Source organism: Sphaerodactylus townsendi, linkage group LG01 (assembly GCF_021028975.2).
Source record: "Sphaerodactylus townsendi isolate TG3544 linkage group LG01, MPM_Stown_v2.3, whole genome shotgun sequence".
Lineage (NCBI taxonomy): Eukaryota > Metazoa > Chordata > Lepidosauria > Squamata > Sphaerodactylidae > Sphaerodactylus > Sphaerodactylus townsendi.
Window position 1 is genome coordinate 89,144,584 of NC_059425.1, and position 16,345 is coordinate 89,160,928.

General features: G+C 42.2%; 1 protein-coding gene across 1 annotated transcript in view; it reads left to right on the forward strand.

Annotated features, from left to right (window-relative positions):
* Positions 1-16,345, forward strand: part of THBS2 (thrombospondin 2) — a 70,955-nt gene that overhangs the window by 41,386 nt on the left and 13,224 nt on the right. Inside the window, exons 16-19 of the mRNA XM_048487057.1 lie at positions 3,582-3,700; positions 6,760-6,994; positions 11,162-11,389; positions 12,978-13,249. Of these exons, the coding sequence (XP_048343014.1) occupies positions 3,582-3,700; positions 6,760-6,994; positions 11,162-11,389; positions 12,978-13,249 (854 nt within the window). The remainder of the gene's footprint in view (positions 1-3,581; positions 3,701-6,759; positions 6,995-11,161; positions 11,390-12,977; positions 13,250-16,345) is intronic.

Below are 16,345 nucleotides of genomic sequence, written 5' to 3' on the forward strand. Positions count from 1 at the left end.
TGGGTGGAAATGTAAGGCTTAGGGTGATGGGGTAGAAGGTGTGGCTAGGGGTGGGGGATGGTTGTAGGAGAGCATGAGGGTGGGTAGGGTTAGCAGGTTAGTGTTGGGGTGGGGCAGGGTGGCAAGGTGAGGGTTGGGGTGAGGAAGGGTTTAAAAATGAGGCTTTGGGTGGTGGGAGGGTTGGAAGGTGTGGCTAAGGGTTGGGTGGTGGGAGGGTTGGAAGGTGTGGCTAAAAATGAGGCTTTGGGTGGTGGGAGGGTTGGTAAGTAAGTATGAAAGTGGGGAGGGTTGGCAGGTTAGTATTTGGGTGAGGGAGAGTGGCAAAGTGAGGGCTGAGGGTGGGAGTGTTGGCAAGGGGAACGTTGGGGCGGGGGAACGTTAGAAAGTAAGGCTTGGGGTGGGAAGGATTAGAAGGTCTGACTAGGGGTGGGGGAAAGGTGAAAAGATTACGATTGGGTAGGGTGGAAAGTGGTTGGGAGGTTAGGAGGTAAGTATGAGGGTTGGGAGGGTTGGGAGCTAGTATTGGGGTTTGGGAGGGAGGCAAAGTGAGGGTAGAGGTGCGGGAAGGTTAGAAAAAGAGACTTGGGTGGGGAAGGGTGGGAAGTTGTAGGTTAGGGTGGGATAGTAGGGCCTGGGCTTCCTTGCAGAAGTGGGGGAAGGCAGGGGAGGGCCCATGGAGCTGCTCTGCAGGCCCAGGATTCCTTGTGGGGGCTGGGGAGGCAAGGGAGGGTCTGCAGAGCTGCTCCACGGGTCCAGGCTTCCTTGCGGGGGTGGGAGGGGTGAGTGAGCCTGAGAGGGCTTGGTGGGGAGGGGGGCAATGGTGGGTGAGCCTGAGAGGGCTTGGTGGGGATGGGGCCTTTTAGAGCCCTGGAGCAGCAGCGGCAAGGCACTGTTGCCCTGGGGCAGGGGTGTGGCTGTGAGGGGGGGCAATTCCCCCCACATGACTGAATGGCAGCCGCCTGGGGTGTTTGTTCCCAGGTCATCCCATGGAAGCTCCGCTTCTGCTTCCCCATGAATAGAGTGACTTGAAGGTAGACTTTTTCAGGCAGTCAGAGAGAACACTCCTGAGAAGCTTTCCTCAGAAGCAAATCCCATTTTATTCAGCAGGGTTTAAATATGGGAAAGCATTCTTAGGATTGCAGCCATAATGACCAAAGGCTTATAGTGGGAGAGGTTTTCTATTAAACTATCAGATTCATTCCTTTGAAGAATCTTATAAGGAATGAAAGGATAATTAGGTTGAATCTTAGGTAATGACTTGCCTAAAGTATGCCTAGATGGTGTGCCAGCCCAATGAAATATCTTCACCAAACCTATTTGCCAAAAACCTTTGGGGAGGGAAGGAAAAATTATCCTGGGCTCTAGAGTAATAAAGATCCCAAATTAATCTTCTGACTGTATGGGAGGGGGGTGTCAGTGAACAATATATTTAGGGCTATTAAACTGGCAAAACTGGCCTGAACAGTAGCTGAGTTCTGAAAAATCTACCAACCCAAACATCTTTGGTGTTTCTTGGAATACCTCAGGGTTTGTGGTTTGGGTGCAGATTGGAAACAGAAACATCAATATCCCTTGAAAGGATGTTGCTGCTGCATGCCCTGGCAGCTTAATCGCAGTTTTTCACACTGGGAAGAAATTAACTGTTAAGTCCTGGTTTTGATTCAGTAAACATTTAAAATGTTGCCTGTGTCTGTCAGCTGAATCGCTAAAACCGTGGAATGGTTCTTTTAGTATGAAATTTTCATGAACACACTCAGAGGACTTTGTTTGCATGCACTTCTTAGAAATCTATATCCCTTCATTAAAAATTAGCCAAGTAAACCCACAGGCAGTAAAACACATACAGAAATTTTAAAGATAACTGTTATAATAATGGATATATTTTGTCTGGGTGAAATCACAAGCATCATTAAAAATACCATAAATCTCAGTTCAAGAAACACAGTCCATTTCATATATACAGACACATTTACTTACTTACTTACTTACTTACTTACTTACTTACTTACTTACTTACTTACTTACTTACTTACTTACTTACTTACTTACTTACTTACTTACTTACTTACTTACTTACTTACTGTGCATTCCAGAGAGGAGAGCTCAAGCCACATTGGAAGTGGCAGGAGCCTTACACTGATGTCCATGCCCGCTGGTCTACGTAAAGTGGCATGAATGCTGGCATCGAGCCACTTTCTGCACTGAGCTGCTACATGACTGCACAGTGGACAAACCTGGAAGCTGGCCTCTGCCGCTGTGGGCCTCCACTGCAAATGCCTATGCTGGCATCATGGGGGCATTTCAGGGGTATTCCTAGAGGTGGAGCAAAGTTAGTCAGCTCCCAGTGTACTTTCAGGCTCGGATTGCCCCCTCCCAGCAGTGAAGATTTACACCTCCTAAAAGTGTGATGTAACTAACTCTATGCTATGGGCTTTTCCTGGGGGAGTAAAAAAAGTCCCTTCTTTCTCAATGTCCCTGCTGCCAGTTGCCTCTTTGGAGGCAGCACAGTGGCTCTGTCCCCAGCCACCCCTCTATTTCCCCCCCTCCCAAATTGGGCTGTTCTTGTCCACCTTTCTCACTGAGACTCAGGGTATCTTACAGAGTGATAAAACAATGCAGTAAGGATCAGTACATTTTATACAGTAACCAAGGCATTAAACTGTATTACACAATTAGAGAACAATGAAATAAAACCAGTATAATACATCAAATTGGGAAAAGGATGCTTTGATTTCCTCTTAAAATCTTATAAGATGGTCTGTAGCACTGTCTGTTAAACGTTCCTCCCATGCTATGAGAGCCATTACAAAAACACCTTCTTCTGGTCAACATTTTTTGCCAAATAAAGCAGACTTGTAGTTTGACATATCCAAGATTTTCGGTACTCAAACTGCATAAGACTTTGGAATGTATAGCCATGACCTTGAATTAATCCTGAACTTGGACAGATACACAGTGGGGCTGTCCTAAAACAGGCTAGTTACCTTTGCACCATTGTCAGATAATGTGTCACATGAAGTTTTTGTATGATTGAGAGTTAGCCAGAATATAACCACTGACAAAGTTGGCAGGAAAATAACTCTCTGATGTGTCATCCAAAAAGCAGTTTAACCAGCATGGAAACAAATGACAGACCTCATATTTGGTTGTGTATCCATGTTTAATTGGATGGCAGTTTATGGGGATACGGCAAGACAAATGCGCTCTATTTAACAAGCAGAGAACTGTGCAGTAGTTATATAAGGGCATGACATTCACAGAGCTACTGTAAAACTGCTATTTCATTCTATACTACTCATGCAGGTAGAGCTGTCAATACAAATATTTGAAATTGAAAAGCTAAACATCCATTCTTAAGACATGATGACTGACAAATGAGAGTTTAGGACAGTGAGCAAACAGAATCTACAGTGGGAAATATGGCTATTACATTCTTTCCTCTTATGATCTCAGAACAGAATAATTATCTCAAAAAGGGGGTGAATCATGGATGACACTTTGCTAATTTCTTATAAATGTTGCACCATAAAAGTGGGATCTAAACTTATGGTGTTATTGATATTGCTTTCTCATCCTGGTAGATGTTTTCAATGAACGAGATAATTGCCCGTATGTCTACAACACAGACCAGACAGATACAGATGGGGATGGAGTTGGCGATCATTGTGATAACTGTCCTCTAGTGCACAATCCTGATCAGGTAAATTAAAAATCCATTTCTGTATGTGAATGAAAGGATTCAACACACCCTGTAGAGATGGGATAAATTACTGTGCAGTTCACTCTCCGAGCTATGCTTTTGGGTGTTTCAACAATCCTGTCTCCCCCACCTCCTTTTCAAGGCCTCAAGGGTAATTAGGGAGAAAAGGAGGTGGAATGAAAATCTGAAGGATGTTTTGTGTTGCTCTCATGAACGCTTTTCTGTGTATTGAGTAAAAACCATTTCAAGATATAGGAAAGTGAGAGAAAATAACAACTTCTGCTAACGTTCAGGTTGTTGTTGGGTTTCCACATGCATATTTATCATGAATTAATTTCCGCATGAAGATCTGCATGTATGAAACAGCCCTAGACAGAGATTCCATATTGTCTTGCACTAATATTCCGGTAAGCACAATACCTTGCATTAAGTGAAACATGTATAATATTTATTCATGTGCACATCTTCCATTTATCACAAGGCCAGCATGAGTGCTGGTCTTGTTTGGGTGTGAGTTTTCTTTCTTACAGCCCTGTTTTGAGCTTAACAGCACACTCCGAAGAGGCAGGGAATCCTCCTCTGGAGGTGGCACAGGTTTATGTGGTAGATTTGCCCTCTCTGGGGCATTTATGCTGGCAGAGGGGCAAACCAACCAGTGCCCAGCCGCAGCGAGGCTCTGGGATTCCCAGCTGTAGCGCCCAAATCCCCACCAGCATGACCGCACTCCCCAGAGCTACGTCAGCATTCCAGGGTGTTTGGGAGGCAGTCTTAGTAAGCCTCCCCATATGCCTGTGGGGCTACAGGTGGAGATATTCTGCAATTTTCGTGACATATCTCTATTCTCCCCTATGGGGGAGTTTCAGGTAGGATTTTAAAAAACATTTCTGGACTTCCCCCTCTTTGGGGAAGTCCTTTGGAGTAGGCAGAGTGGCACTCAAGCAGCACTGTCCCCGCCCACCAGCTCTGGATTGAGCTGTAAATGTTTCAACTGTTATTTACAAAGACAAAATAAGGGATTTTGCTATTTTGCAAGCACAGTTGAAAATATAAATAAATGCAGAAATGTAACAACAAAGCTTTCACTGCCCACGTCCCTCACTAAGGAAGTGTGGCACCTCCTTGCTGGGTCACCATTGCAACACGGGCTAAACATTCTGTTGCTTGAGGCAGAAAATCCAACTGGCTGCTTTGTGCTGATCAAATACCCTAATAAATGAAATAATTGACCATTTGAAGCCATTGACTGGTACTCTGTTGAGGTGAAATTCCAAAGACAAGCTTCCTCACCCTGTCTAATGGTAAGACCCTGTCAGGGCAAAAGAGAAACATCTTTTATAGTTCCCTAGAAAATGAGATCTTTCTGGAAATCTCACCATAGCACTGATTTCCACAGAATTGCTCTTAAAAACTTCTCACCAGGCTAGTTTTGATGTGGAGGAGCACATGACTTCTGAATATGGGTGCAACAATTCATCGGTGTGCCTGAATGTTTGGGAGAGTTGTGTATGTGGAGTTTTTGTTGTTGTTTGGCCAACCAGGCAATTTAAAATTCATGACATAAGTCCTAGACCACAATGGGCTTTTCAGACTTGGATTAGTTCTGTGCTGTCCTTAGTCTGAATTCTGTTCTGGAAGGGAAACAGTCCATGGGACTAATATTCTTCTGCTTGGAAACCCAGTTGCCCCATTCTGATAAACGTAGGTATGAACAGGAAAGTGCTTGATCTGTAAAAGTCAGCCTTCAAGTCTGCAAAGCTCCAGTACTAAATGTTTGCCTTTGATTTGGGTGAATAGCTTGGAATTTCTAATAGTGCAAAGTTATTGCTGCCAGCTTTTCAGAGCTTATAGAAGAAAGGGAATGTTGCTGAGGTCAGTAGCAGCCACTCATATCTAAAGAATGTTGCATGGGAAGGACAAGTTTCTTTGAAGAAGTCCAGCTTTTCTCAGTCTCATCTATAAAATTTTTCAAAGGGGCCTCAGGCTAAAATCAAGAACGTTTGAAGCCAAAGGATTTCTGCATTGGTGCTGTGTTTCTAAAATCTATTGCAGCAATTTTCCCTCATGGATTGTTGTGATAAAAATTGTGTCGAATATCCACACAGGACATACAATACTACCTCTTTACCAAAGAACTAGATCTGAGCTAGCTATGCAGCTTTTGGAATGTCGACATTTCGTTGGAGCTGATTTTATTAATTAAATGTTTTAAACTATCAGCCTTAACACCCTTTCCCAAAATCCACAAACTAAACAAAAGCAAGCCAATGATCCAGTTTTTGACCTTAACCAGCCTCTGTTGCACTTAGTAAGTTAAGCAAAGATAACTGTAAACCTTGCTTTGTCAAATATCAGTTCACACATTTAAACTAGAGGACACATGAAACAGGCTTATACAGAGTCATATCTTTGGTCCATATAGCTTTGGTCCATATTCCAGTTAGAGTAGACAGTCTTCTTCTGCAGAGAATCCCACCATGTACAATTTGGGATGCTTAAATATGAGATGCTGACAACTGAACCTAGGGCCTTCTGCATGCAAGTAAATGTTGTACCACAGAGCCTTGTCCAAGGATTCAGCATAGAATGCTAATCTAAATATTCCTTCTTATTGGAATCAAAGAGAGTCACAGCAATGACTCGTGTAGAAATTAAACTGATGGTCAAGTCTGCTGCATCTCTGCATTGGGAGTGATTAGTTTATTTAATACTGTGTGAAGCAGCGATATGGAAGAATTTCTCAAGTCTTTCACTAAGCATTGCAGCCTATGTGCACTGCAAGTAGCCTTTATTCTTCTTTACTTCCCATTAGCACTGGCAGATGAAACTATATTTTGAGATCAGATCTAGAAGATCCAAACCAGAAAACTGAAGCAACAGCCAGGATGCAAAATGTAATTTAGGATTTTTAAAACAGAAATAAGCATTCAACATACTATTTCTGATGTTAAGAATTTCTGCACCAAACATTGCCACCCAACTCCTGGCTCTACAGTTGTATATTTATTATTTAGGATAAGGTGTTAACAAGATTCTAAAGCTAGCACTTTTCTCCTTTTTAGACTGATATTGATAATGACTTGGTTGGTGACCAATGTGACAACAATGAGGACATAGATGAAGATGGTCACCAGAACAACAAAGACAACTGTCCTTACATTTCCAATGCCAATCAGGCTGATCATGACAAGGATGGTAAAGGGGATGCTTGTGATCCTGATGATGACAATGACGGGGTCCCAGATGACCGAGACAACTGCCGCTTGACATTCAATCCTGACCAGAAGGATTCAGATGGTAAGAATATTTCACAACCACCAAACCCAACCTTCTTTTTCGTATGCATTGACGCTCCGGCAGCCCATGGAGGTAATTATTTAGTGAGGTCTCCTAAAAAAGACTTAACGGTGAATAGGATAAAGAAGGTTCTGTGAATACAAGCAAACACCTGAATTAGAAATCCAATCTGATTTTGACCTATACCATAGAGGAGACTGTTTGGATGCTGATTTGCCTTTAGTGTTGGATCTAGTTTTGAAACTGTTTTAAGTGATAGGGACTTCCAATATGTACTCTCAGGTGAAGCCTCGGGTTCTCCCAGATTTACAGTTGAGCTCAAGACTGTAAATGTCAGTTCCTCTGGAGGAAGTGGCAGGTTAAGAGGGCAGACATGTATGGCATCACACTTCCACTGAGCTCTCTCATCTCCCCAAATACTAGGGATCACTCCAAATCAGCAGGAATTTCTAAAGCCACAGATGACATTCCTATTCCTTGAAAGAAGGGTAAAATAATAATATAAAAAATAAACATTAAAACTAGGACATTATGGACTAGAGCAGGCATTAAGAACCATCTTTGAGATAGCAGGCCTCCATAGAGATAGAAAACATGGTGGGTAGGACAACTGCTTTGTGTCTGGAAGAAAAGGCAGCCTTGTCTGCAGTCAGCGCCAGAAGGAGCATTGACAACATATGTGTTAGATAATTAAAACCTTATTTGGACAAAGAAATTACTACTTTGATGCTAACAGAATAAAACTGGGGAAATCTACTTTTCCCCTTAAGTGATGTGTAAGTATTAGGAGAAACACATTCTGGAGCATGCACTTGGTCTGAATTTGCAGTTCAGCTTGGTTGCTTGCCAATCAGTGAGTGGAATGAGGAGCCATTTTCTCCCAGAAATGAACTGCCGAGGTGTCTCACTGTTTCATTCTTGTTATTTTTTCTTTTTTTGAGCTATTGCATAAGAAAGTCCTTAAAATTAAATTGTGTAATAAGGAAATATCCATCTGAAACATATAGATGAAAAAAGAAATTAATGTAAACTCTTGATAATAGGACATGTGAGAATTATTCGGCCATGTGGAACTGGCTGTTTTGGTAATCTTATTCTCTTTTTAGTCCTTAGCATTGCTAGTATAAGGGAGCCATGTCGGTATGGTTTGGTTGCACACTGTTGTGGTCTGTGTATAAATAGTGGGGCCCTGTGATTTTTCTCTCACTGTTGTTTCTTAGCTGGAAGGAAGTGTGGGAATCAGTTGGAAAAGACTCATTTAGCTGGCCCGCCCCACAAGCTCACACTCCTACTCTTCTAGGAAAGCAAAAAGCCTTGGAAAAACTGAGAATGTGCATGTGGTATTCTTGTGAAAATACAGTGAGCTTGCAGAAATCATTATTATAAAATTTCAGTTCTATTCTTTGATATTGAACATTCATATTACATTCATATTTGACATAACATTCACATTACACTTGTGACATTCAAATCATTTCACAGACAGCATTTTGTAATCTGTAGGGTTGCTAACCTTCAGGTGGGGCCTGGAGAGCTCCTGTAATTGCAGAGCCAGCACAGTGCAGTAGTTATGATCAGGTGGGCTCTAATCTGGAGAACTGGGTTTGATTCCCCACTCGTCCACATGAGTGGCGGACTCTTATCTGGTGAACCAGGTTTGTTTACCTCCACATGAAGCCTGCTGGGTGACCTTGGCCTAGTCACAGTTCTCTCAGAACTCTCTCAGCCCCACTTATCTCAGAAGGTGCCTGTTGTGGGGAGAGGAAAGGAAAGGAGTTTGTAAGCTACCTTGAGGCTCCCTGTGATTGAGAAAAACAGGGTATAAATCCAAATTCTTCAGTTGATCTCCAAACTACAGAGATAACTTCCCCTGGGGAAAATGGCAGCTTTGGAAGTGGACTCTGTCTGTGGCCTCTCATCCCTGCTCAGTTCCCGCCTCTTTTGAAACTCTGCCATCCCCAGGTTGCATCCCTAATCTCCAGGAACTTCCCTGCCTAGTTTGTCCCATAAAGTATCAATCATGTATTGGAGAAATGGGAAGTTAAAGGAGACCGACTTGCTTAAGGCCACCAAGTGAAGGGGTGGCCCAGGACAAATGGACAGCTTATTCTCGTGCCAGATTGATGCAGCAGCTCCCTACATAAGACCTACAGTTCTTCAGCCTAAGCAGTTTCAAATACAACATTCAGAACTGCAGTATTTAAACCATTTCTTGCATTACTTTCAACACATAGAACATTTATTTAACAAGGTTTTGTTGGTTGCAGTCTCTGTGCACCGGGAGCTGTGCCACAGATAACACATTAATCAATGGAAGTTACAACCACATTCCATGGTTCAGACAAGTGGTTATTTTCATCCCATAGTTTATTGTTGCTATTTTCCTGCAAGGTAAAAAAATTTCCACCATAAATGAAGAATGTGTACTCAAAAGCTATGATTTACCATAATGTCTTCTTGCTGTAGTGACAAAAATACATATCCACAGTCTTAAGTATTTCATGAAAAAATGTTGCTGAAGATATCTGATGACACAGATGTAATTTGTAATTTAAAAATTCCAAAGTTCCTCTTTTATACAAAGCTCTGTAGCACTCATGGCTTGATATCAGGCCTTATTAGGATATGAAGGGCAGTATAATCAGTTGTTTTTTTCAGCAGTTCTGTTCATGTGTAGTTGAGATATTGCAGAAATGGCTTTTCAGATATTTCATGTCACATTCAACTTAAATATATACAAGGAATGCAGCAGTCACCCTGGGACAAATAAAATGAAAAAATTCTGCATTCAGATGCAAAATGAAAGATAATGAAGTATACGTACAGTTTAGCTGTTATAATTCAGTACAGAATGCAACCTTAATTATGAGGTCTTTCCAGATGAATGTGGTTCATAGTGTGAAAATACCTCCAGACTGGAGTAGCCTTCTTTTCAAGATTTTGTCACATTGGAAAACTGTTATGGTAGATTCCACTAAGCGTCTCTGGCCTACGTTTTGCAATGTTTGTGTGTACTGGAAGATTGTAGTAAGGGCTGGTTCATACTGTTATTCAGTGGTAGATTCCGCATGGGCCAAAAACAGCAGTGTGAAAACTGTGTAAAAGGGTTTACACTGTTTTCACACTGTTTTCACATTGCTGTTTTTGGCCCATGAGGAATCCACCAGTGCTTGTGGTGTGGTTACAGTATACAGGAGCCTCCCCATACTTTGGATTAAAACATATTTTCTTTAATCTGGCACTCATTCTGGAAGTTGTAGCTATTTATTAAGGAAGCCTTAAAATACTTCTAATTGACCAGTGTGTCTTCATCTCTTGGTGGTATGCCCTGATACATTTCAGTTGTACTCCTTTAGGCTTCTGCAAAATGACTCTCATATGCATTTACTTCTCTGGAAAGGAACCAGTTATCACTAGCATGACTTCATTGCAGTTTCTTCAGAGGGTAGTATGGCTGCTGAATTAGGGTTGCCAGATGCCAACTGAGGGTGGGGGAACCTTACCTCCATTGGCCACTGTTGCTCCAGTTAGCAGCAATAGGGAGAAGGGGAGAGGGAAATTCATCGCTGCTGATGTTTTGATGTCCCTTCCAGGTGAAGTAGCTGCCCCCTCATGATGCTTTAAGAACTGACTAAATGTCTATGGTATTTTCAATAGAGTCTGGGGATTCTTAGAGGATGAAAACAGGGGTAGGGATACATTGCCACTGACGTTTTGATGTCATTTTCAAGTGATCAGATCTCTATGGGATTTTCCATGGAGTGTTGGGAATTCCTGTAGCATTGTGGGAGGGATCGGTCATATCAATTCTGGTTCTTCATCTGGAGGTGACAGCAATGCATCAGCATTCAGCAATGCTTTTCCCTCCCAGCCTCTGCCCCCAACCAGTTCCCAAGAAGCATGGATGTGAGCCTAACATCCCTATGCTGAATTTACAGTATTTATTTTGTCAGTTCTGACTAGGCATGTACAGACATCATTCTAGTCTATCTGGGTCCAGTGTCTAGGTTTTTCAGTGTAAACCGCAAGGTCCAGATGCAGCACTAGATATACACTGTATGTTTGCATAATTCTTTTGGAGACTGATACTCCTTCCTATAGAGAAGAAAAGTTGTGAAGATAGTCTTAAATAATATTATCTGTGTTTATTTTTAACTTGTATCATAGGTGATGGCAGAGGTGATATCTGCAAAGATGATTTTGACAATGACAGAGTCCCTGATATTCATGATGTGTGTCCTGAAAATGATGCCATTAGTGAGACTGATTTCAGAAAGTTCCAAATGGTGCCCCTGGATCCTAAAGGAACAGCTCAGATTGATCCAAATTGGGTTATTCGTCATCAGGGCAAAGAACTTGTACAGACTGCTAACTCAGATCCTGGCATAGCTGTAGGTGAGTACTTGTTGAGTGCACAAGCCAAGGTGAGGTCAGGAGGCAGCACGGAGAAACTGAAGCACAAGCTGGATGGGAGTCAAGCAAGCATGAACCAGAGCACAACAATGTCAGTGGCACAGGCAAAAAGAAGAGATGTTGCTACCACATGGCAGCTCTTCTCCTGGCCTCTTTTAAACCAGATGCTTACCTGGCAGCCAAAGATGCTGTGCACCTGATTCATGCATCAGACTGGCTCCTGTAAGCATCCTCCATCGCTGAGGTCTGGCCATTGTTGAGCAGCCAAACAAACTCTGTGTCTTCTCTCATGTTATTCACTGCTCAGCTTTCTCCTGCACTGCTGTGCTCACCAGGCTCAGGAGAAGTGGGGGAAGGGCATGGTGCCCTGAGACTTCAGTGGAGGGCAGGGTGTAAATGGAACAAATAGATGGAACAAATAAAGAAATAAAATGCCAGTCTGGGGTCCCTTGCATCTGGTCTGGAGGTGGGGGCTGAGAGGCTTCTGTGCTTGAACCTGACTGGGGTTCTAAGTCTGGTCCCGCATGGACTGTCTTGTCTTCCTCTGGTACCTGTGCTGATGGATGACAGGGAATGATGCCAGTGTCTAATTCCTCATCTGAGGAGCTCTCAGGGTCCCCTAGCACAGCGAAACCTAGCTGGACAATGACAGTACTATAACAAGATGAAATCATAAGCAGAATCTGGAAATTGTACTGGATCTAATAATATATGGAAGAAGTATAAGTATTTCAGCAAGTTCATTCATTCAACTGAACCACACAGTAAAGCTTGCCATGGACTGTACCACTTCAGGAGGCACAAGTTTGAATACTCACTATGGAGAAAATTCCCTGCATGTGGGAAAACAGCAAATTGTACAGAAGGCTAGACTGGGCTGAAGAATCTTCTTGATATGCTAATGTTTCAGGGGAAAGTAGCATAGAAATCAGACAGACAGACAGAAATTTTTGTGGCAGAGTATTCAAACTTATAACTGGAGGCACCTGCAGCCTAAACTAAAACAATCCAGGAAAATCTTTTATTGTGCTTGACAAAAAGCCACAGCAGCTTTGAAAAAGCCCTAAACAACTCATATTTTTACAGGAAAAGTAATGTTGTTCTAGCATATGGTAGACAACATAATCTGTTCGTAGCCTGCGGACTTTTAAGCAACTATCCTAGAGTTATTGCTTCTGTTTTCATTGTAACAACCACACTGATTTATTTTTTCATAGAGCTGAACTGTAAAATGTGAAGGCACTTCACTTAAAATTCTGTGTAAGCACGGATGAATATGTTTCCTAAACAAATTTAATTTATTCAGCAAGAGAAGGGGCATAATGTCAAGTCACAGCCAAATGAAAGGTACTTAATATCTTACCCTGGGAAGTGGGTAGTATTAAGTATAATGATAAAAAGTAATAACAGGTGCTTAAAACCAAGTAGACCATTTTGAAAGCTGAACAAAAATAAGGACATTTTATTATCAGGTTGTTGAAGTGCCTTTCCAGTGAAGAAGTCACCAGAATGTCAAGAACGGTATAACTTCTGAGAGACTGAACTTGTACCATTTTTCATTTTGCTCCAGGTTATGATGAGTTTAGTTCTGTTGACTTCAGTGGGACATTCTACGTTAACACAGATCGGGATGATGATTATGCTGGGTTTGTCTTTGGCTATCAGTCCAGCAGCCGATTCTATGTGCTGATGTGGAAACAAGTTACTCAGACTTATTGGGAGGACAAACCCACCAGAGCTTATGGTTACTCAGGAGTATCACTTAAAGTAGTAAACTCTACAACTGGTGTTGGAGAACATCTGAGAAATGCCCTTTGGCATACTGGAAACACTCCTGGACAGGTATGAGATTATCAATGAAGTCTAACTGTGGACTGCCTACATTACCCTCCCCCCAATCTTTCTGAACTGGGAATTATAATATAATCTAATGATTAAAAGTAAATTTGTGGCATTGTTTGAAAGGTCTGATTTACTCAACCCACAGTGCATGTGTCTGATGATTCAGACTTTGATTGCTGCAGTGGATACAATGTTAGAAATAACTCTAGAAGATCCAGCCTTCAGGCTCTGATGCGTATTGGCCAGTTCCACACAACACAAATAAAACATTCTTGCAGACATTTTAAAAAGAACTGTTTGAGCTTTTTTCTTCCACAGTGTCTATTTTTCAAGACATGGAAGATACTAGCCAATTTTAAGATTTTTTTAATCAGTTGTTGCAATAAATCATGCATAGAAATATTAAGAGCATCCCTGGTGGGTCAGACCCATAGTCCATCTAGTTCAGCATCTTGTTTTGCAAAGTTGACAACAGGATGCCCCTGGATGGCCTGCAAGGGGGAGAAAGAAACCAAAATCTTCAGGTGAGGTCTAGATGTCTCCTGGAATTACAGTTGATCTCAAGACTGCAGGGATCAGTTCTCTTGAAGAAAAGATTATATGATATTATATCCACTGAGGTCTTTCCCCATCCCAAACCCTGCTGTCACCAGATGCCATCGCAAAATTGCCATGAATTGCAAGCCATAAATTGGCAATCCTACTTTTATTTAGATATATTGCCTCTGAACATGAGGTATCATTTAATCATTAATAGTCATCAATGTATTTCTGTAATCCCTTTTTATATCCAGTAAACTAGTGGCTATCACTATATACTGTGACAGTGAATTCCACAAGTTAATATGGTTTGTTTGAAGAAGTTTTTCTTTTGTCTGACCTAAATTCACTGCCTATAAATTTCATTGCCCGTCCAATATGTAGCATAATGGGGGAGGGGACCCCCATCTATATCTACTGTTAACACCCTTATGAATAGTTTATACATCTCTGTCACATTCTCCTACAGTCATCTTTTCTTCTTACTAGCGTTGTCCCACTAATGAAGGGTCCGCTGCTTGGATTTTTAAATGCCACTTCTCTCAACTGAGTGCGTTGTCTAGCCTTACCTTGCAGTAAAGGAACTCCAATATTATGATCATTTTGGCTGCTATTTCCTGCACTACAATATTATTTTTTGAGATACAGAAACCAGAATGGTACACAGTATTTGAAATCTGGACGCACTCTAGGCAGTGGTGGGATTCAAAAATTTTAGTAACAGGTTCTGATGGTGGTGGGATTCAAACAGTGAATAGTGCCAATGGGGCTGGGCGGGGCACGATGGGGCATGGCCAGGCATTCCAGGGGCGGGGCATTCCTGGGCGGGGCTGTGGCAAGGACGCAGGGCGCACGCACCCCAGGTGCAGTTCCCCTTCACCCCACATCTAGATTCAAATAATGACTGTTTAAAATATTTTAAAAAATATACCGAAAGGTAGTGTATTATTTCTTTTTTATATAATTATATTGATTGATTTTAAATAATATAAGTAAGGAAAGAAACCAAAAACTGTTTACAATTGTTAACATATTACAAACATATTTAATTGTCTATCTCTCTCAACCCCCCCAACTAAAACATCCTATATTGCCTCCCTCCTTCCCATATTTCCCTCCCTCCCTACTTTCTACTTCCCCTTCAGATTCCTATTACTTTATCTATTCCACTTGAAAGAAAGCTAACAGAGGCCCCTTCCGCACACACAAAATAATGCATTTTCAAACCACTTTCACAACTGTTTGCAAGTGGATTTTGCTATTCCACACAGCTTCAAAGAGCACTGAAAGCAGTTTGAAAATGCATTGTTCTGCATGTGCGGAATGAGCTAGAGGGAGAGATCCAAAATCCTTAATCTAAAAGAGTAGCTTAAACTCCTCTCTTTCCAATATAAATTTCAAGGGGAAAAAAAGAAATTGAAAAATCTTTACCTATAATATTTCCCAACCTTTCTACCAAAAAAAGTAGAATTACTATATATTGTATTATTTCATACAGTTCATACACATGTGGGGAGGTGCCATGGGGGGCAGGGGGCCCTAGGGGGCGATTTTGTCATCCCCCACTTGACGAGATTTGTTGTACCCAGGGACAGAGATTACCCCCTTGTCCCTAGTGGAGTTAATCATTAATAACCGGTTCCCCGAACTGAGAAAATTTTAGTAACCGGTTCTACCAAATAGGTGCAAATCAGTGGTATTCCTGCCTAGGGACAGGGGGTACCCTATGTCCCTGGGCGCCCCCCATTTGGTCACGTGGGGGGCGCCAACATTTCAGGGTCGTTTGTGTGTTTTTTTAATTTTTAAAGTGTTTTTTCACGTTCCGGCCTGCAGGGGGCGCATTTTTAGGGCTAGTGGCACCAAAATTTCAGGGCATCATTCAGAGACTGTCCTGATGATACCACCCAAATTTGGTGATGTTTGGTTCAGGGGAAGCAAAGTTATGGACCCCAAAAGGGGGTGCCCCATCCCCATTGTTTTCAATGGGAGCTAACCTGAGATGGGGGCTACCCATTTGAGGGACCATAACTTTGGTCCCCCTGAACATAACTTCACCAAAATTTGGTGGCATCATAATAATAGTTAAAAGATGATACCCTGAAAATTTGGTGTCACTAGCTTTAAAAATACACCCCTTCCAGGCACCCCAAGAAATTTGCCCAAGATTCTTTGTTTTGCAGTGACTTTGCTCCATTGTAGCCAATGGGGAATTTCTGAGTGTGTAGGCAGGCTGCACATTTTTTAAGATAGAGGCGCCAGACTTTCAGGGTGGCTCCAGGAGGGCCTCCTGGTAATAGCATCCAGGTTTGGAGACCTTTGCTTCTGGGGGTTCAATTTTATGGGCCCCCAAAAGGCTTATTTTTCCCCCGCTCCTGCACATGAAAGCCTGTGGGCTGAGTTCTCTCAGAACTCTCTCAACTCCCCCCCCCCCACTCCAGAAGCAAAGCTCACCAAGCTTGGATGCTATTACTCAAGGCCTCTTGGAGCCACCTTGAAAGTCTGGTGCCTCTATCTTAAAAAATGTGCAGCCTGCCTCAGAAATTCCTCATTAGCTAC